This window comes from Cajanus cajan, chromosome 2, assembly GCF_000230855.2.
Source record: "Cajanus cajan strain Asha chromosome 2, NIPB_CcT2T_4, whole genome shotgun sequence".
NCBI lineage: Eukaryota > Viridiplantae > Streptophyta > Magnoliopsida > Fabales > Fabaceae > Cajanus > Cajanus cajan.
The window spans coordinates 67,483,806-67,503,521 of record NC_138518.1 but is presented as its reverse complement, the minus strand read 5'-3'; the positions used below and the strand labels follow the sequence as shown (position 1 = coordinate 67,503,521).

The following is a 19,716-nucleotide window of genomic DNA, read 5'->3' as shown; positions in this document are numbered from 1 at the left end:
GTAGACGAGAGGATATGAAGTTGTATTTGGTTCTTATTGTTGTTGTTTTCATTCATGAATATTTAGGTATTTGAATTTGCTTTTTTAGAGCCTCCATGGTGGGCCAATCGAAGCAAGCAGATTTGACCAGGTCAAGGGTAATCTTTGATTTGGTTTGTTCATAGTGAATTATGTTCACTCAAAGTAAGTTTTAGTGGCTCAAAGTGAAAACTCACTTACTTAGAGTGAGTGGAGGTGGAAGTTTAGGGGGTAGTCTTTGACTTTGCTTGCTTAAAGTGAATTAAGGAGCGCTTTGAGCGGATTCAATCGCCTAGAGCGAGGGTGATGTCACTTTAAGAGACCAAAGTGAGACTCCAGGGGTGCTCTCTGTCTTGGTTTGCTCCAACCAAGTTTCTTGGTGCTTAGAGCAAAATTGTGTCGCTTAGAGCGAGAATCTTTTACGCTTAAAGAATTGAGTTCCTTCTTTGTTGTATGAGTTGAATGTTTGTATGAAGTAAGAATGGATGTTAATTTAATACCTTGTATGTTGATTGAACATTGATATGAGATAATGTATGATGTTGATTTAATTATTGATGATTAAATGTTGTATGATGAGCATGAATAGAATGCTTAACCTATTGAATGTTGTGTGATGTAGGATGATGACAATAAGCATTGGCATGCTATATTTGTGTAGTTGACATGGTGATGAGCATTGATATGCTATGTGTGATTGATATATTATTCTTGAATGAATTGGTAAGCATTGGTGTGTTTTTCTTAGTTGAGGTGTTAATTATTGGTATGTTATACATGATTGGTGTAATTTGATCTCTATGTGCATTGACCTAGGGTAATGTATATATAAGATGTATGTTGAGGTATTGATGTTAAGAATGTTGTGAGCATTAAAGCATGTTGACTGACTTAAGACTATAAGAAAGGATATTATTTAAAAAATTGAAGATCCTACATATAGAATATTGTTTTGGCGTTCTAGGAAGCTAGTTGTAACCCTCCTTGAGTAGGTGAAAAAATCTTGGAGTGGATTTTGTTGAGTCTCTTCTAGACCCTTAATTAATGTGGATTAAAGTATGATATCGAAGGCTATAACCCTTAATTGATTATTGAAAAGGTTGTGTGATTCCTTGTAGATAGTTAGTGAACTAACTCCATAAATAACTTGGTAATACATGTCAAGGCCGTGATATGCCTATATCCAACTATACTAGTCATGACGGTGGAACTAAACTTTCCTAATAAAAGTGGAGACACTCGAAGAGAAAAGATTAGTATCCCATTTTAACTGTGGGTTCAGCAGGTACATATGGCGTGAAAATGATCAGAGTTGATTTAGTGGAGTTAAGTCAGTTAGGCTGCTCTAGTGTATTAGAAGATCTTCGTAGGTAAATATATGATGATACATTAGTTGTTGAATATGCAAATGATGTGGTGTGTGTTATGGTTGTTTTTCATATGCATCAGAAGATTATGTTGTTATGTAATATGATCATGGTATAAGTTTGATTGCTTAGGTATTTTAGCTTTCAAACATGGTAAATGTTGTTGGATGTGAATCTTGTGATGTGCTTGCTTGATTTGCATGATGTTGAGTATAGATATTTTATTCCTAGCTTTGTTAGCTTGTCATAGTGTGTTTTTCTTATGATTGGAATTGCGATGATCATAATTTTAATGAGAGTAGGATATGATTAACTGGAGTTAAGCTATAAGAGTTTCTATTAGGCCATATATTTTGGTAAAATAGTCTTTAACTATTTTTGATGGTTTATATAGGCATCGCTTGACCAACGATCGACTTAAGATTTTATATTCTTTAGTTATTGGATTACTATACATATACTTGTGTAATTCTTTTAATTATTTTTATATTCACAAATATGCTATAATGTACATATTTTGATAGTGTAAATATATAATCCTAAATAATTATTTTTTTATTATAAAAATAATTAATGTGTTGACTACGATAAGTCATTACAACATATAATTATTCATCTTTTTGTAAATTCAAAATACATATGAATCAAGGATTATAATGAATATTAATGTATTGAATGACGTATAAGGTTATAATTCATCGGCAACTCAACAGTCACTGACCCATTGGATAAAATTAACAACCAATAGATAAGAACATAATTTAATAAGTAAATAAAATAATTTAAAATTCTGATATTAATTTTAAAAAAAATACAATTTGGGCAATATGTACTTTGAAGGAACTTAGGTGTGAACTCATATAAATGTTTCAAGTTATTTTTTATTTAGCATTACAAATATCCTTTATGATTATGACAATCTGATTCAACACTTTTATTTTTTAATTAGTAACTGATATTTTTAAACTTTGATTTAAATATAGAATCTCGGTCGAAAATATCACTAATTAGTTTTAAATCAACCAACCTAATAAGCAAGAGAATGTTTAAAGCATTATAAGCAAAATGTTTTACATTATTTGAAATATACCATTAATGATCAGTTTTTTGTTTTAAGAAAACATTTGCAAATTACTGGGCATACTTACACTTACACTTGCAGAGCTCAGCCAACTAATATGGATAATATAAATTGTTTTTGATCTATAAATATGTGAGATGTCACCACTAACCAGACTAGAAGTGTAGAATATCAATTGGCATCCATGTGCAATATACTTAGCTATGGTAAATGTGTCTTAGTATAAAAAGAGGAAGCAACAATCGTAAAACACGGATCTTGCAGCAGATATGCCATTTTCTAAAGAATTTCAACGTAAATGCATGTTTTCTTCAGCCAACTTTTTCTCTAGTCTCTCTATATCTAAACCTAACTTGTTATAGTGATTAAATCATTTGTATCGTCGTCACTAAGTTGATTAATGTTGATAATAACATTCAATGTTTTTGGAGGTTGGTTAACCAGGTATTCACTAATAACTGTGACTAATTTTGATGTTAATAGTAGCATCGACTAAATCTTTTATCGACTAGTTATTGAACAAATTTTTTTTTTTTGAAACGGCCAAATAAAATTATATTGTGGTACTAGGGGTGCCATAATCCCATATTTACAAGGTATTGGTTAGGGGTAATTTAGATTAACTAACCAAATTACGAACTAACCAAACAAAATCTTAGTATCTCTCCTAAAAGTAATTTGATCCAACATTGCATAGCAAAACAGTAAATCCCGAATTCACTCTCATTTATTTTCTACCAATCATTTAATGCCCTATATAGAACCCTTTTTTCCACTCAACCACTCAGATTATTATTACTTCTTGTGTCATCCCTGGTGTCCCCTTGTAAGTCTTCCAATCTTTATCCTTCATCTTCTGTAATGCATATCCCTGGTGCTGACTCCCATTGCACATAGTTGAATGGAAAATCCTTATCCATTTTCAACCTGCCATTATGAACTATTATATGAAATGAATGAGTATGATGTTATTTAAGAGAAATAAAGGGGGTTTGGCCAAGAAAATAATTGGAAAGGAATTTTGACGGCTTTGCAGAAAGAATTTCGGCATTTAAAAATTAGGTACTATTTGACATACTTTTTATTTAGTTTTTCTTTTCCTTGGAATGAAAAGTTGGATGGAACACACTTAAAATTAAGTAATTAAACTTAATTAATTTGATTTTAATTGAGTTGGTTTGAGTAATCATGTCAATTTATTAAAAATATTAACATTTCAAAATTTTGAAAAGAACTTAAGAAGAATGAAATATAAATTATATGAATATATATCACAATAATATTTTTCGAAAGTGGATTTGAGTCAAATTCAATCTTACAAAATTAGCTTGTAAGGTAAGATTTATCTTTCACATTGAATAATTGACTTTAATATCATTGATGAGATGTTTTGTATTTATTTGTGTTTTGTAGAGATATTTCTCAAGAGGAACATGATGTCTTCTTGTGCTTCAAATATTCATACACATCCTCCATATATTAATATGATATTATCCACTTTGAATTTACATTTTCATAGATTTACTTTTTTACAATACTTCCCCCATACTTAACACTATTAAACTTAGTGCATACATAACCCTTTTAATGATTTAGAGTATGTGATATTTGTGTTCTTTCTAATACACCTTTTATATTCGACACTATTAAACTTGGTGCGTGCATAAATGGTAGGTAATTTTTTTTAATGAATCTATGATAATTCTAATACCATACTAAGAAAGTGAATTTGAGTTTAACTCAACCTTAATAAATTATGAAGGAATCCACTTACTCTAATTAAAAGTAAGTTTAAGTAAGCTTACTCCACTCAATATTGTATGTTCTATGTTAAATTTTAATAATCTGATAATCAAATTAAGAGTTCTTAATACATTAATTTAAATTTATATAATGAAATATCATATAATTTTTAAATTTTTTTTAAAAATTATAAACTTGATCTATATATTAAAATTTTAATTTAGCAATTAAATTATTAAAATTTGATATAAGACATAAATTATCGAATAAAATAAGTTTATAAAAAATAAAATTTATTCTTAAAATAATTGGATTCCTCGTGGATTAAAAATCACCTTTAAAGAATAATTAGATGAAGTTGCACTCCATGCTGCTACGATTAAGCATGCAGTCTCAATTAACATCAAATTGCGATGCACCAAAAATGCGACCTCACAACAAGAATTAGTAGAAGTGTACTAAAATTCTAAAAAATTGTGCTAACTGCTAAGGCCAAAAAAGAAAAAAAAAATGCCGGTGAAAAGTTCAAGTCATATTTCATTCTTAAGGTTAATTAATATAACATTTTAAATTAAGATATAAGTATTTACTTAAAAAAAGTTTATAATTTGTTTATTAAGTACAAGAATAGTTAAACGCCCCACAAAGATGCTCTTTCAAAAACTGAGACAAACAAAATAGCTCCCACCCACATTTGCCCATTAACTCTTCCTTCACCAATGGCCCTTCCTCAAAAGGAAGAGTTACCATTTATACTTTATATAAATGTCACAAATATATTTTTTAATTAAAAACTCTTTAAAAATAATCAAATTAACTTATAACTTGTTAAAGCTTAAAAGAATTAACTTAAGAATTGTTAATTTTCTTCGGAAGATATATTTATCGAAAAAAATCATTTAAAGTTCTTATATTTTAACTTACATATATAAATTTTATTATTAGTGTATTATTAGACCCGTCTTTTCATTACAAAATCCCCTTTAGTATTTTTAAAAAAAATACAAACAGTAACTTAAAGAATAAAATACTTTAAAGATCTTGCCACGATACTAGTTATAAAATCAAGAAGACTTTTTTATTATTAAATAAGTTACAAAGCATATTAAAATCACGATAAATTATATTAATAATATTTATAATAAATAATTCCATTTTTAAATTCATAATTTGTTCAAGACATTTATTAATATTCAATAATTGAACAATATAGTTTAAATAGAAATGCGAATTTCTAACTGTTTATTTGGTAGGAACCAATGGGAATGAGACACACAATAAGTTTCCATTAAATCTCCAACTAGCTATACAGCGTCCCGCACATAGAAGTCATAACTACACTTTTTTTCAGTCTCTATATAAGGTCCTTACTAGCAAACCCTACTTTGGTACAACAACGAAAACCCTTATTCCCCTCTTTTGTGTTCTCTTTGTGAACCCTAGCTAGGTAGGAATAGGATCAAAGGAAAATGGTGTTAGAGGAGGAGATTGAAGTGTATGATGTGAGGCTATCCTCAGTTGGGCCGGGGCGGGCCACCGGGTCGGACGTGTTCCACAGCCCGGGTGGGTTGGACTTGGCCATGAAGCTTCACTACCTTAGAGTGGTTTACTTCTTTGATAGTGAGGCTGCACAAGACCTAACCATAATGAAGATCAAGGATGCCATGTTCACTTTGTTCAACCCTTACTTCATCACCTGTGGCCGCTTCCGCCGATCGGAATCCGGTAGACCCTTCATCAAGTGCAATGATTGTGGAGCAAGGTTCATTGAAGCCAACTGCAACAAGACCCTTCATCAATGGCTAGCCACTCAGGATTGGCCCTTGTACAAGTTCTTGGTCTCTCACCAAGTCATTGGACCTGACCTTTCTTTTTCTCCTCCTGTTTTATTGCAGGTATCATGCTTCATTTTCTCCATACACATGTTAAGTTTATCGATATATAATGTTAATCATATACAACAAAAAACTCTACAAAATTATTTTTATGTCTATCTCTTCATCATTAATAAGCATTTTTCTCCATAATAAATAAATGAAGTGATAGAGATATAAGTATACAAGTGATGTTGAATAAGTTACAGTACAACTTTTACTATACGTGTAACATTATCACTCTTAATTTATATATTATACATCACATGTTATATACGTATTAATCATTTTTATTTTTCAATTTTTTGTTAGTGTGTTTGAATGGAGATTTTAATGGAGTAATTTATTTATTTAAAGAATTTTAAATGTTTTGAGATCATATGTTTTGTTTGAAAGAAAAATTTACAAAAATTTAAAATTTAAGTATTTTTGAATTTTTTTAGAATTATATAATTTTAAATTTTTTTAAAAAAGTAAAATTTTGAAATTCTTCCCTCTTTTTTTCTCCTACCTCTCACTCTTCTCTTTCAAAGTTGACATAAAAAGTAACAATAATTTTTATTATTATTGAATATTCAAAATTATCCTTAAATTATTAAAATTATTTAATATTAATTTTAAAGTTATTAACATTTAAAATTAGTTAATATTTAATTTTATAAAATTTAATCTTAAAATTTTAATATATATATATATATATGTGTGTGTGTGTGTTTAAAATCAATATTCGTGGTGAAAATAAAATTGTCTTGTTCAAATTAAAAATATAAAATTTAACAAATGTAGATTGACTTGTACAAACAAAACATTTAAAGAACGATAAAAATTGAAATCAAAGTAATTTAAATCTTAAAAATTTTAATTTTTTTAAATTTTTAAAATTTTTCATCTAAATATACTTAAAGAAAATATAGGCTACATAGTATCAAATTACATTATTATCCTATCACAAATTATTATATGCATAACAAATTTGTTAATTTTTATAATAGTTATTTAAAAAATTATATAAATAATAATTTCTGATTGATTGACTTTACATCGTGCGTAGTTATTAAATTTTTTTTTTCAGATAAGAAAATTTCTATTACATATTTGCACTGGAATGGACACTCAGAAACTGAAAAAATAATGTGACAGTGAAGTTTCACCGAATAAGAGTTAGCCAGTAATAAAAGAACGAATACAAGTCAAAATCCCGGTCAACGTAGATAAATGCATCCAGTTCACCAGCAGAAGAACATTAATGATAAAAGAAAAAGCTACAGAAAGATTTTTTAAAAAATTTATGTATTACTCTTTGCATTAAGGCATTGAAGAAACTCTAGTCTGATTCTCTCACTGAATAAATTTAAAATTGAATGCCTCATTTTCTGATAAAAGAATCAGACACGATTGTACAACTGTACAGTGTAGTGGGTCGAAACCCTAGCTAGTAGCTACTCGATCTTTGTATTAAGGCATTGAATTAATTAACTGTTTGTGTTTGCTCACAGAAAAATTCGTTGAGTTTTCCTTTTAGCTTAAGTTAGTTTATATATTTATATAGAGTTAATTACCTATACAATTATCGTGTAAAATTTTTTTACACTAATAATTAATTATATCTTTTAATTGTGTCATGTTACTATAAACACATTTACTTTTAATAATGATATGACACAATTAAAATATATAATTGGTTGTCGGTGTAAAAAGTTTTACCCTGACAGTGTATAAATGATTAACTCTATACTGTCAATGTAAAACCAACCATATCTTTTAAAATTATTTATTTTATTATTATTTTATTAAATAAGCAATTGACATAATACTACTAAAAAATATAATTGGTTATCAGTGTAAAATTTTTAGAATTTAAAGTTTAGGATTTAGGGTTTACATTATCTTATATATATATATATATATATATGAAAAAAGTCCTTTTATACAACTGTTGGATTTAGTGCCTTCGATCTTTTTCTGGTTACATCACATATTACGTAATTGGATTTGCACATCTTACATCGCATTCATATACGCATATATATAATAACGTATTATATACTTTTACGAGTATACGACAATTTTAATTTATATTTAAGAGATGTATTTATATTTAGTAATAGTGATAGTCCTAAGTACAAGTTGGTGGATGATAAGTCGAGGTCTCATAGTTGGAGGAATCCCAAAAAATGTTATTTAATCAATATAGTATAAAAATAAAAATTTACATAATTAAATTACATAAAAATATGAATTAAAGAAGATAAATTAATTGTAAATAATTAATTAATAATTATTATTTTTTACTAGTCAAAAAAATATACTCATAATTATAAAATAAATAAATAAATCTATGATATGAAGTGTAAATAAAAAAATATGATATATTATGGACTTATTTTTCATTTCTGATGTGAATTTTTGTAAGTATTAATGTAAAATAATAAGGATTGTTTTTAATTTTGTCCATTTTTCTTTATTTCTAACTTTTTAAATTTTAAAATTTTTAAATTATAATCTATTTTATTCTGTTGAAACATCAAAATCAATCATGAATCTCAACCATAAACTTCTTTATGATGTATCATCTATATTAATCAACTTTTTTTTTTTTTTTTTACAATTTATAATAATCTCTAAGAATTACTCATAGTCATTTTTTACCAATTGCATATTTATTTATCTGTGTTTTACATTTAAAAACTATAATCATAAGTAATATTTAAATAATTATAAATCAAATCTTTTTATCTAGGATTTTTTTTAAGATCGGCCTGTTTAGTACCATACCATACCCTAAATCATGATTGCCCTAGAAACAAAATATATGTAGAAAAAGAAAATCTGCCATAGTTGAATGAATGAGTCACCATGGATTCACTACTATCTTATTTTTTTAAGATCCTATACGCAGTATATATGGTATGGATAATGGAAGACCATTCTTAATAAGAGAAGAGATAAGGTCGATCATGATCCGTGGTTCCTTTCACTTTCGCTCCATCTGTTTCTCTCCCTATATCATTAATGCTCGTGAAAGAGAAAACTTAGATGTTAACTTTTTTCATAAAATTTATATATTAATGTTATCTCTTCTTTCTTTGTTGACTCAAATGTTATAACTGTCTAATGATGTATACTTTTTATATTAATAATAAAAGAGATATATATTACCTTTTGATGTTTACAATTTTTTTTCCAATTTTATCCTTAATTAACTATCCATAAAAATAATTGTACACTATGAAAAAAAATACTTATCATTTAACTAAAAAGAAAAAAAAAATGTTTCGCTGGATTTAGTGCTTTCTTTTCCTACTAGTTAAGAATGCTAGTTACATATTTATACAGAACAAAGAATACGGAAAAATTATTATTGTTTCTATGTTTTAATGCTTAACAAGTACAAGGGGATATTTCATCTTTTGAATTTATGATATACTTTTTATTTTACTTTATATTTTAATATTATACTCAAATTATATATATATACACTTATTTTATAAAAATTCTTAGATATTTTATTTTAATTTATAATTTTAAAAATTATTTAAATTTCAAAAAACATTAATGTCTTCCTCGATTCTAATACTATCCTAGTAATTTTGAAAATTTATTTATTTTTATTTTCAAAAAATAAATGCAGAGAAAGAGGACAACAAATACTTCTGAATAAAAATAAAAATCATGAGAATTTGCTTTTGCAGGTCACTAAATTCAAGTGCGGAGGTATTTCATTGGGCCTTAGCTGGGCCCATGTGTTGGGGGACCCACTTTCAGCTTCAGAATTCATGAACTCTTGGGGCCAAGTAATGAACAATTTGGGCCCTAAAAAGCTTGATAACATCCCAAGACCTGTCCCAACATCCGGACAACCCGGACCCGAAAAGGATCCAGTTTCAGCGAAGCGGATCGACCCGGTGAGTGATCATTGGATCCCAGCCAACAACAACAAAATGGACACATTCTCCTTCCACCTCACTAGCTCCCAAATGAACTACTTGCAAGCACAAATTTGGGGTCCAAGTCTTGCCCAAACCCCTCCTTTTGAGTCCCTATGTGCCATGATTTGGAGTTGCGTGGCCCGGGCTCGGCCAGGATCCGAACCGAAAATTGTGACCGTGTGTCGACCCGACCCGAACAATAGGGCCAATGACATCATTGGTAATAACCAAATGATATGCAAGGTTGAGGCTGGAAGTGAATGTTGCATTGTTGACACAAATTTGAGTGTGTTGGCTAGCATGCTTGCGGATCAAGGTGTGGATGAGAGGAAGCAAATTGAGGAAGAAATTGAAAGAGATGAAGGTGTGAGTGACTTTTTTGTGTATGGTGCCAATTTGACATTTCTAGACTTGGAAGAAACCAATGTGTATGGCTTGCAATTGAAGGGACACAAACCAACATTTGTTTACTACACCCTTCAAGGGGTTGGTGATGAAGGTGCTGTTTTGGTGTATCCTTGGCCAAAAGGTTCTACCAAGAATAATGGTGTTGATGGCAAGTTTGTGACCATGATTTTGGCCGAGGATGAAATGGTGAAGGTTAAATCTCAGCTCAAGCTGAATGGTCTTCTGCTTGAGGGCAATTAATTTTTAATGAGATTATTGAATATTTGTCAAAGAACAAATTTCTTTTTATTTTGTTTGTTTGGTTGTTATTAACATGGCGGAAAATTAGCCTGTAGTACCTTTGTTTGTTGCTTTAGAGTCGTGCCTCACGTTAACCTTGGTGTGGCATGGTCTCATTGTTCTTCATGCGTTGTTATTAAATAACTTATTTTCTTTCCAAAAAAAAAAAAATAGTGACCTAATTGCTTTAAACAAATTAATATATCAAATCAAACACCTTAAAATCAACTTATTACATTTATCATAAATTATTTATATTATATAAGGAGAATATTTCTCATAATAATTATTTTGATCTTTATTTTTTATTAGACCAAACTATCCGTTAGTTACTACTTTTGCCTTTGTTAGAACTAATGTTACAAAACAAAATCGATTCTCGTAATTTGAACTAGCACTTATCTAATCTAAAATCAAATTTATTAATTACATATTTTATTAAGAGAAAAACGTTTAGGATCTTTTTGTTCAAAAGAACCATAATTATTTTCTAGTTTGATTCACAAAAAGAGAAAAAAGATTTTAAAAATTAATTTAGCCTTATATCCTTATAAATTATAATGAATTTAAAAACATAAATTAAAATATCTTAAACATGATACTATAAATAATTTAAAACCCCTCACTTTCCCTCTCCTCTAAATCCCCCAATATTGAAGAGGACTTGAAATTAGATGGGAGAGATTTTACTTTCCTCCATTCTATTCTCCTACAATCAAACACTATGTTAGATAATATTTATATACAAAATATTAGTCTTTGATCTATTTGAATACAAACTAAAAAAACGTTTTTAAGAATATTTCTATTGAAAAAAATTTCAATCATTTTTTTTAAAGCACTTATAATTTATAAAAAAAAATATATTCAACAAATATGAAATACTAATTGATGGTGCACGACAAAATAATATATCATAATTCAATAGGACACCCATCCTTTTTTTTTTCTGCATGATTGGAGTACAAAAATTGAAATCTATCACCTTCAATAATGGAGTATTTGTCATTATATGATGCTTAATTTCAAATGTGGGCAGATGCAATTATTAGAACGAGTCTTTTTAACTTCCAAAAATGTACAACTACTATTCATATATTAACATATGAATTGTTCGGTGATAATGTAGATGGTTATGTTTAAATTGACCAAAACATTACGATGGAATATCTTTGCTTAAGAAAATTATTATTTATCTTTTTTTTTTAAAAAAATTATAATGGAATGTTTAGAAAGACTTTTAAGAAGTACACGAGAAAATTTAATGATAATGACACTAAAAAATCTACTACAATTGAGGAAGGCATGTAACTTTCCTAGTATGTTCAAGCTGTCTATTTGTATGGAAAGCCCAATTTTCTTAAAAAGGTTACACCAAATTCATAATCATTCTTGAAGCACTAAAGTCACAAAACTTGTGAATTTTACATGCATTTTTTTAAAATTTTAAGTCCAAACTCATTAGAAAATCAAACCGGTCTATTATGTCTAATGACATTTTTGAAGAACAAGCTCTTATAGTGCAAATGAATGATACTCACGATTTTTAACTAATATCTAATTGATTAATAATATAAAGATACTTAACATATTAGGATATGAGTATTAAACTCTTAATAACAATCCTAAATTCCATAACCTCCACTCATATTTAATGAATGATACTGACGATTTTTAACTAATAAAATAAAATACAGTACTGCTACTAAAAGTATAACAAGACCTGTCTTGAATTTACTACCACATGTGCGGACAGAGTTGATAAGGAGTGGGAACCAAGCAAAGATCAGAAGCTTTCTTAACTGTGAGGCCAAAAGACTCAGACATGTCCAGCTCATGGTGTTTTGTCCCATTCGGCATTTTCCAATCAAAATGATAAAGCAAATTGGCCAGTAAAAGCATGATGATGGTCACGGAAAATGTAGCCCCTGGACATATTCTACGTCCAGCACCAAAGGGTATGTACTCAAAACTTGTGCCACTGAAATCAAAACTTTTACCAATGAATCTCTCAGGTGAAAACCTCTCTGCATGGTGCCAATACTTAGGATCCCTCCCAATGGCCCATGCATTGATAATGACTTTGCTCTTTGCGGGGATTTCGAATCCATTGATGGCACATGACTCACGGTTTTCTCTTGGGACTAGAAGTGCTTCAGGAGGGTGTAGCCTCATGGTTTCTTTTATCACTGATTTTAAGTATTCGCACTGTCCAAGGTCGGTTTCATCTACGTAGTGTTTTACATTAAAAACGTTTCTTACCTCGGCTTGTGTCTTCTCCATCACGTTCGGGTTTTTCATCAGTTCTGACATTGCCCATACTGCCACTGCTGTTGGTGCAGCAGTTCCCCCAACAAACATGTCCTGAAATTAATTAACCGTCAAATTTAATTTACAACATACTCCCTCCGTTTTTTTTTCATAGTCGTTTTGTCAGAGTTTGTTGTTTTTTTTTTCATTGTCATATTACTAAAATCAATGAGTTATTAATTTTTTCTTCCATTTTTACCCTTGATAATTAATACATGTTTCCTGAACAATATGTGTATTTATTTTTAATGTCTACCTAATTTTTCTCTAACTACTCATATAAAGTTAATGTGCATTTATAAGAGCAATATGTTCCCAACAAAATACTATAAAAAAATAAAAAAAGGGACAATTATTTAATGAAGTAGTTCAACAATCTAAAAAATGCAAAAAAAAAAAGGTAAAATAGGAAAGTAAGTAATAAATATTTTTGAAAACTAAAATATCAATGATTTCTTTAATTCTCGTGCAAAACCTTAAACAGTTAATCCCTCCGTTTTTTTTTATAGTCATTTTGTCAGAGTTTGTTGTTTTTTTTTCATTGTCATATTACTAAAATCAATGAGTTATTAATTTTTTTCTTCCATTTTTACCCTTGATAATTAATACATGTTTCCTGAACAATGTGTGTATTTATTTTTAATGTCTACCTAATTTTTCCCCAACTACTCATATAAAATTAATGTGCATTTATAAAAGCAATATGTTCTCAACAAAAATACTATAAAAAAACAAAAAAAGGAACAACCATTTAATGGAGTAGTTCAACAGTCTAAAAAATGCAAAAAATAATAAAGGGTAAAATAGGAAAGTAAGTAATAAGTATTTTTGAAAACTAAAATATCAATGATTTCCTTAAGTCTCGTGCAAAACCTCAAACGACTATGAAAAAAAACGGAGGGAGTAAACGACTATGAAAAAAAACGGAGGGAGTACTTCATCCATTCTTATGTATATGAGTGTGTGTTTGTTTTAACATTTTATAATATATTTTTTTTAGTATTTTATAATATATTTTCATATCAATTTTGTCTCAAATGTGAAAGTTAAAACTATTTATTTTTGATTTGACGTGAAAAATCATCTTATTAATACTGAATCAAACACTTTATAAGTTTTTTCATATCAATTTTGTCTCAAATGTAAAAATTAAAATTATTTATTTTTGATTTGACGTGAAAAATCATCTTATTAATACTGAATCAAACACTTTATAAGTTTTTTTTTTAAAAGACAGAAAAAATTATAAAAATAATGACAATGAAAATTGAACTTAGGTCCTCATATTTTTAATTACTTCAATTCTTTCTTACCCAACCACTAAACTAACCCTAGTAGTCTACACACTATAAGATTTGATTTATCAAGACTAAAAAATTAATTAAAATGATATTTTTTGTTGCGACCTTATGTTTAAACAAAAAATGAATTTTAATTTTTTATTAAAAAATAAAAATAATGAATTACTTAAATTAATAATCTTTTATTTTTATTTTTATTTTAAACCAAGGCTCAATAACTCATTCGGGTTTTGGTGTTCAGAATTCAATATCTTAACACGTAAAAATGACGGGAACAGTTGTTCATAAAGAATAGAGAACAATATTAAAAGAATAGAAATTATATTAAAAAGTTAAAATTAAAACTATCTGAACAATCGATATGAGGGTCAATGTTTAAACGGTTGAAAAAAACTTAAATTTAATAAGATTATAAAAATGGATCTTTTAAAAAATTGTATATAAAAAATTCAAATGGATAAAAAATTGTAAATACCATTTTTTTTTATGCGTGTTAGAGCAATATCTTATTTAAATAATAAAAAAAGAGAATAAAAAAAAAAGCTCCAAACTTAATAAAGAAGTCAAGGTAGGACACCGGTGAAAATTTTCCTTTTTCTTTATTTAAAAATACTTCAAGATAATAAGAAAATTTTGAAGGATTCTTTAAATTAATAACTCGTGAAGTGAAATATGTATATGTTCTCTTTTTTACTATTTTAGCTTTATACTTTAATATAATATCAGATTTTAGCAACACTTAATTTTATAAAGGTTACAAAATAGTCTTTATCACTATAAAAAAAAAAAAAAAACATACCTATAAGAGTTTTAATCTTATAAAGATATGATGAAGGTTAATAAACTAAAATTTATACGAATATTTGGTGTAAATAAAACTTAAATACTTGAGTTTATAATTATTTTATATCATTTGTAAATTAATGTAAAATAAATATTTATTTAAAAAAAATTAATTTTTAGTGAAATTTTTTATTTATATTGCAACTCAATTAATCATCTTATAGTGTATGGTGACAATTTATAATGAAATAAAAAAAAGTAATTAATCGTTGCTAAAAACACACGACGTTGATATAAAAACAACGTGACGCTTAAAAAAAAAAAAAAGAAACTGTAAAAAAAAAATGACCTCACCTCACGAAAGAAGCAAAGAAAAGAAATGAAATTCAACAAATTTAAGAACGAGTCTGATATTTGCCAAGAAATGAAATTACCACGTGACAGTGAGGTGGACCAGATTGGGGCATAGTCGCATAGACTTTTCTTATTTTATTAGATAAATATTTTCTGTTAATTTTATTCAAACAGATCTTATAATTTGCGTGAAAAAAAACAAATTTATTTGAGTTGGACATTGAATTTTGTGTTTTCAACCTGTTACCTGACTCAACTTGATAATAATAATAATAATAATAATAATAATAATAATAATAATAATAATAATAATAATAATAATAATAATAATAATAATAATAATAATAATAATAATAATAATAATAATAATAATAATAATAATAATAATAATAATAATAATCACTATTACTCTTACTTAATATCGAGTTTTGTATTTTAAGTTGATAACATTGTAACAATATGATATATATTATTTAATTTTATTTTGTATTAATTAATGTTAGTTTTTTGAATTGATAATAATGTAACAAGTTAATAAATTTATTTTAGAATGTTATTTATATCATTGTTTGTTTTATAGATTGGTAACATTATATTTGGAACAATGTATCAAATGATTTATATATATCTTTTAAAATATTTAAATTTTATAATAAATAAATAAATTTAATTATGTTAACTCAATTAACCTAACCCAATTTAACCAGTTTGTGATTGGGTTGGGTTGGATTGATATATATATTTTTTTTAAATTACACAAATTCAGTACAACCTAACCCTTTAAATTTTGGTTGAGTCGAATTACGAGTTTATCCAAACCTGACTCAACTCAATCCACTTATATCCCTAAAATTTATTAAACTCAATTAATGTTAAAAAAGAGGTCATAAACATGTTAAACGTGATGAAAATAAATTCAGAGAGATTAAATTTTAAAATTTAAAATTTATTAAGCCCAATTTATAAATAAAAAAAACTATTATCATATTTTCAAGTTGCTGGTGCGATTAAATTTTTTTATCTGACTTTTACTATGTATAAAGCCGTATTTGGTTCGAATGTGTTCAATAAGAAAATAATGAATTGACTAATTAAATATTTTCTATTAAAAGATGAAGCACTAAATAAAATTTACAAAATAAAAAATCAAAGTAAATCTTAAAAAGATAAAATAGTAATAATTAATTTAACAAACAATATGATAAAAAAAAAATATAGGCATAAAAAGATTTTCATAAAATACATAACTTATGATAATACTCTTTAATTTTAAAAATAAATCTATCCATACTATTATTCTATTAATAACTTATGTTTTATATTAATGATTAAATTGTTAAATTAAATTTTTTTAATAATTACATACTATCAATGGAATTGCTAAAAAAAAAATTTAATGAGAGAGATTTGAAAGAAAATTGCATACTAACCCAAATAATTGCTTTGATATTGTTGTGAGTCAATGGAATTTCCAAGTCATCTTTCTTCTGAGTTTTGAGAAGAATATCAATAAAATCCTCATTCTTGCTGTTCTTATTATTTTCCATGTGATCCTTAACCATATTCTCTAGGATCTTATCATTTTCTCTCTGTGCCCTTTCAAGTTTATTTTTCATTCCTGTAAGCAAAGGAAGCACTTTGATTGAAGGGTAGAAATCAGCGATCGAGAAACCTCCCAACAGCTCTAACATTTTCTCCATCGTTGATAGCAAAGTTGCTTGGTCCTCACACCTTTTACCATTCACTGCCTTAACAATTATAGCATTTGTCATGATCTCAATTTCCCTGCTAAGATTGATAACTGATCCTTCATTTGCATGAATGTTTTCAACTAGTTTTGACACCTCATCTTCTCTTATGTGCCTCAATGATTGAACGTGCTTTGCATTTAGCAGCTGTGAAATGCATATTTTCTTCAGTTGCCTCCAAGTTTTTCCATAGGAAGAGAAAGCTATATCACTGTTCTCATAGAGAAAGAATTTGGAAGCAAGAATATGAGGCCTGTTAGCAAAGATGACATCATGAGTTTTCATAACTTTTTCGGCAATGTCTGCTGAAGAGACTATAATGTGTGGCTTTTCACCTAGTTGTAGGAGCATCAAGGGACCATGTTGGTTAGCTAAGTTTCTCAGAGTTTGGTGGCGAAGTGGCCCTACAAATTGGTGAATATTGCCTAGAAGAGGCAGTTTCCATGGTCCCGGTGGTAGGATTTTGAGGGACTTGGAGTTTGAACCATTAAGAGTGTTCAACAATGAGAAAATGAAGAAAATGATGAAAAGAAGAGAGGAGGGAATAAAAAAGTCCATGATGAGAAATGGAATGTTGGATATGCGTGAACGGAATTGTAAGTTATGCTTCTTTATAAATAAGTTTTGTAGCCTACTAAGTTGGCCTAATGGTCACCTGCTTTGTGTTTATATATTGTGAAAATTACTTATTTAATAAAGAATTCATATTTGATATTTGTAAAAATTTCGATCATGTCAATCATAATATTACAAGTAAAATTGGATAACATGGATGATAAGGATGAAAATAGGTCACGTCATGTCAAGTTTTGAATATATAAATTGAATATGTTTAACAGTATTAAAGTTTAAGTTTAAGTTATTATTTATCTTAAACATTTTAATGGAATAACGTATTCTTTTTCAAAAACTGGTATAACCTATTAACTTATTTAAAAATTTATTTTATATTAATGACATTAATCAGGTCAATAAACATGATTTTTAAAAAAGTCCATAAATCTATTTTTAAATGTTATTGTGAGTTATTTTTTAAATTTGTGTAATAAAAAATAATTTACTAAATATTATTAAAATTTAGATTTTAGAATAAATATATACAATGTCTTAAAAAGGACGGAAAAATGAATATTTTTTTTGTTAGAGGATCACTTTGTTCACAAGTTGTAAACATTTAATGAAAAAAGATAATCTTATTCTTATCCAAATTTTTTTAAAAAAATATTTCTTTATCTTATTTGACATATTATGAATAACTGACTTCTATTTTAACAAATTAAAAAGCTATGGTAACAAACTAAAAAAATACACATTATACATGAGGTGACGGTACATATATATACAATACCACAAAGAGATAATAGAAAAAATTATTTTTTTATTAAAGTAATGGTTCATGCACATTTATATACAATGATGTACAATAGATGTGAATGATAGGATTTCTATTTGCTTGGGATTTCTTAATTTTGTGTGAATAAGGTACGTAAGACATTTAAGTGAGGTGATAAAAAAATATTGATAATTTTTTATAAATTTATTTATTTATTTATATTATTGATAATATATGTATATTATTTTTATATGAGGAAGGTTATAATAATACCGGTGTAACTTTTATTAAGTATTACATCATTCAATAACTTTATATTAAATGTGAATTTTGTAAATTCAACCATATAGAAAACCAAGACGTATAGTGTTACAATTTTAGCTACCATATAATTTAAATTAAGAAATTAATTTTGTAAGAAATTCGTAATTAAAACAAAATAAAGTTGATGACCAAAACAATTAAAAGAGACAATAAATGTAATTAAATCATATTAAAACATATTTCTTTCATCATGTTTAAAAAATGTTCCAAAATAATTAATGTAACTTAACTCATGAAACTCAATTTTAAAATGAAATCCTATATACTCCTTATTTCAGGGTCAAACTAAATCTCTGTCTAGAAAAATCCTCTAAACATCTAAGGGTATCTCCAATGTAATCAACTCATTAGAGTTGCTTCATGCATTAAAAAATGAAAAAAGTGATCTCTAGTGTGTCATGTCAGCATTAAACAATTCAAACACAAATTTACTCCAATAGTAAGAAACTTTAAGAAATTCAACTTTTAGAATTTTTTTCTAATCATTTATGAACCAAATTTAAATTTTTATTAAAAAGGATAATTGCACTACGATGAAAGAAAATAAATTACGAGAAAAAAATACACAATAAGTAAATATTAAAAATAAAGTAAAGCAATAGTAAATACATAAACAGTATACGAAATTAATTTTTATCATTATTATTTTCGAAACATTCTCAAATATGTTCAATAAGATCTGCTTGAAATCTGGTAAGGAACGGTTGCTTCCTCAAACAACTCATGTTGCCAGGTCAGAATCCTTCAAGTAACTCATTATGGTCAACATAGCGGTGAGAGTTGGGGTAATATGCATATGGTTCTAGGTTTAAATCCTGGTATCGTCTTTATAATTCTTATAGATTATGAATTAAAATCAATCAA

General features: G+C 27.2%; 2 protein-coding genes across 2 annotated transcripts; one reads left to right on the top strand and one right to left on the bottom strand.

The window, feature by feature from the left end:
* The first annotated feature begins 5,584 nt into the window (after nt 1-5,584).
* LOC109799361 (protein ECERIFERUM 26) lies at nt 5,585-10,757 on the top strand. Its single transcript, XM_020359894.3, has 2 exons — nt 5,585-6,104; nt 9,776-10,757. The coding sequence occupies exons 1-2, from the start codon at nt 5,679-5,681 to the stop codon at nt 10,658-10,660; spliced, it is 1,311 nt and encodes a 436-aa protein (XP_020215483.1). The 5' UTR covers nt 5,585-5,678; the 3' UTR covers nt 10,661-10,757.
* A 1,485-nt stretch (nt 10,758-12,242) lies between these two features.
* On the bottom strand, nt 12,243-17,833 carry LOC109799589 (cytochrome P450 71D10). The gene is made up of 2 exons (XM_020360173.3): nt 16,878-17,833; nt 12,243-13,063 (listed from the first exon to the last, which is right to left on the bottom strand). Exons 1-2 carry the CDS (start codon nt 17,751-17,753, stop codon nt 12,437-12,439), a joined length of 1,503 nt encoding a protein of 500 aa, XP_020215762.1. The 5' UTR covers nt 17,754-17,833; the 3' UTR covers nt 12,243-12,436.
* Between the last annotated feature and the right edge of the window lie 1,883 nt (nt 17,834-19,716).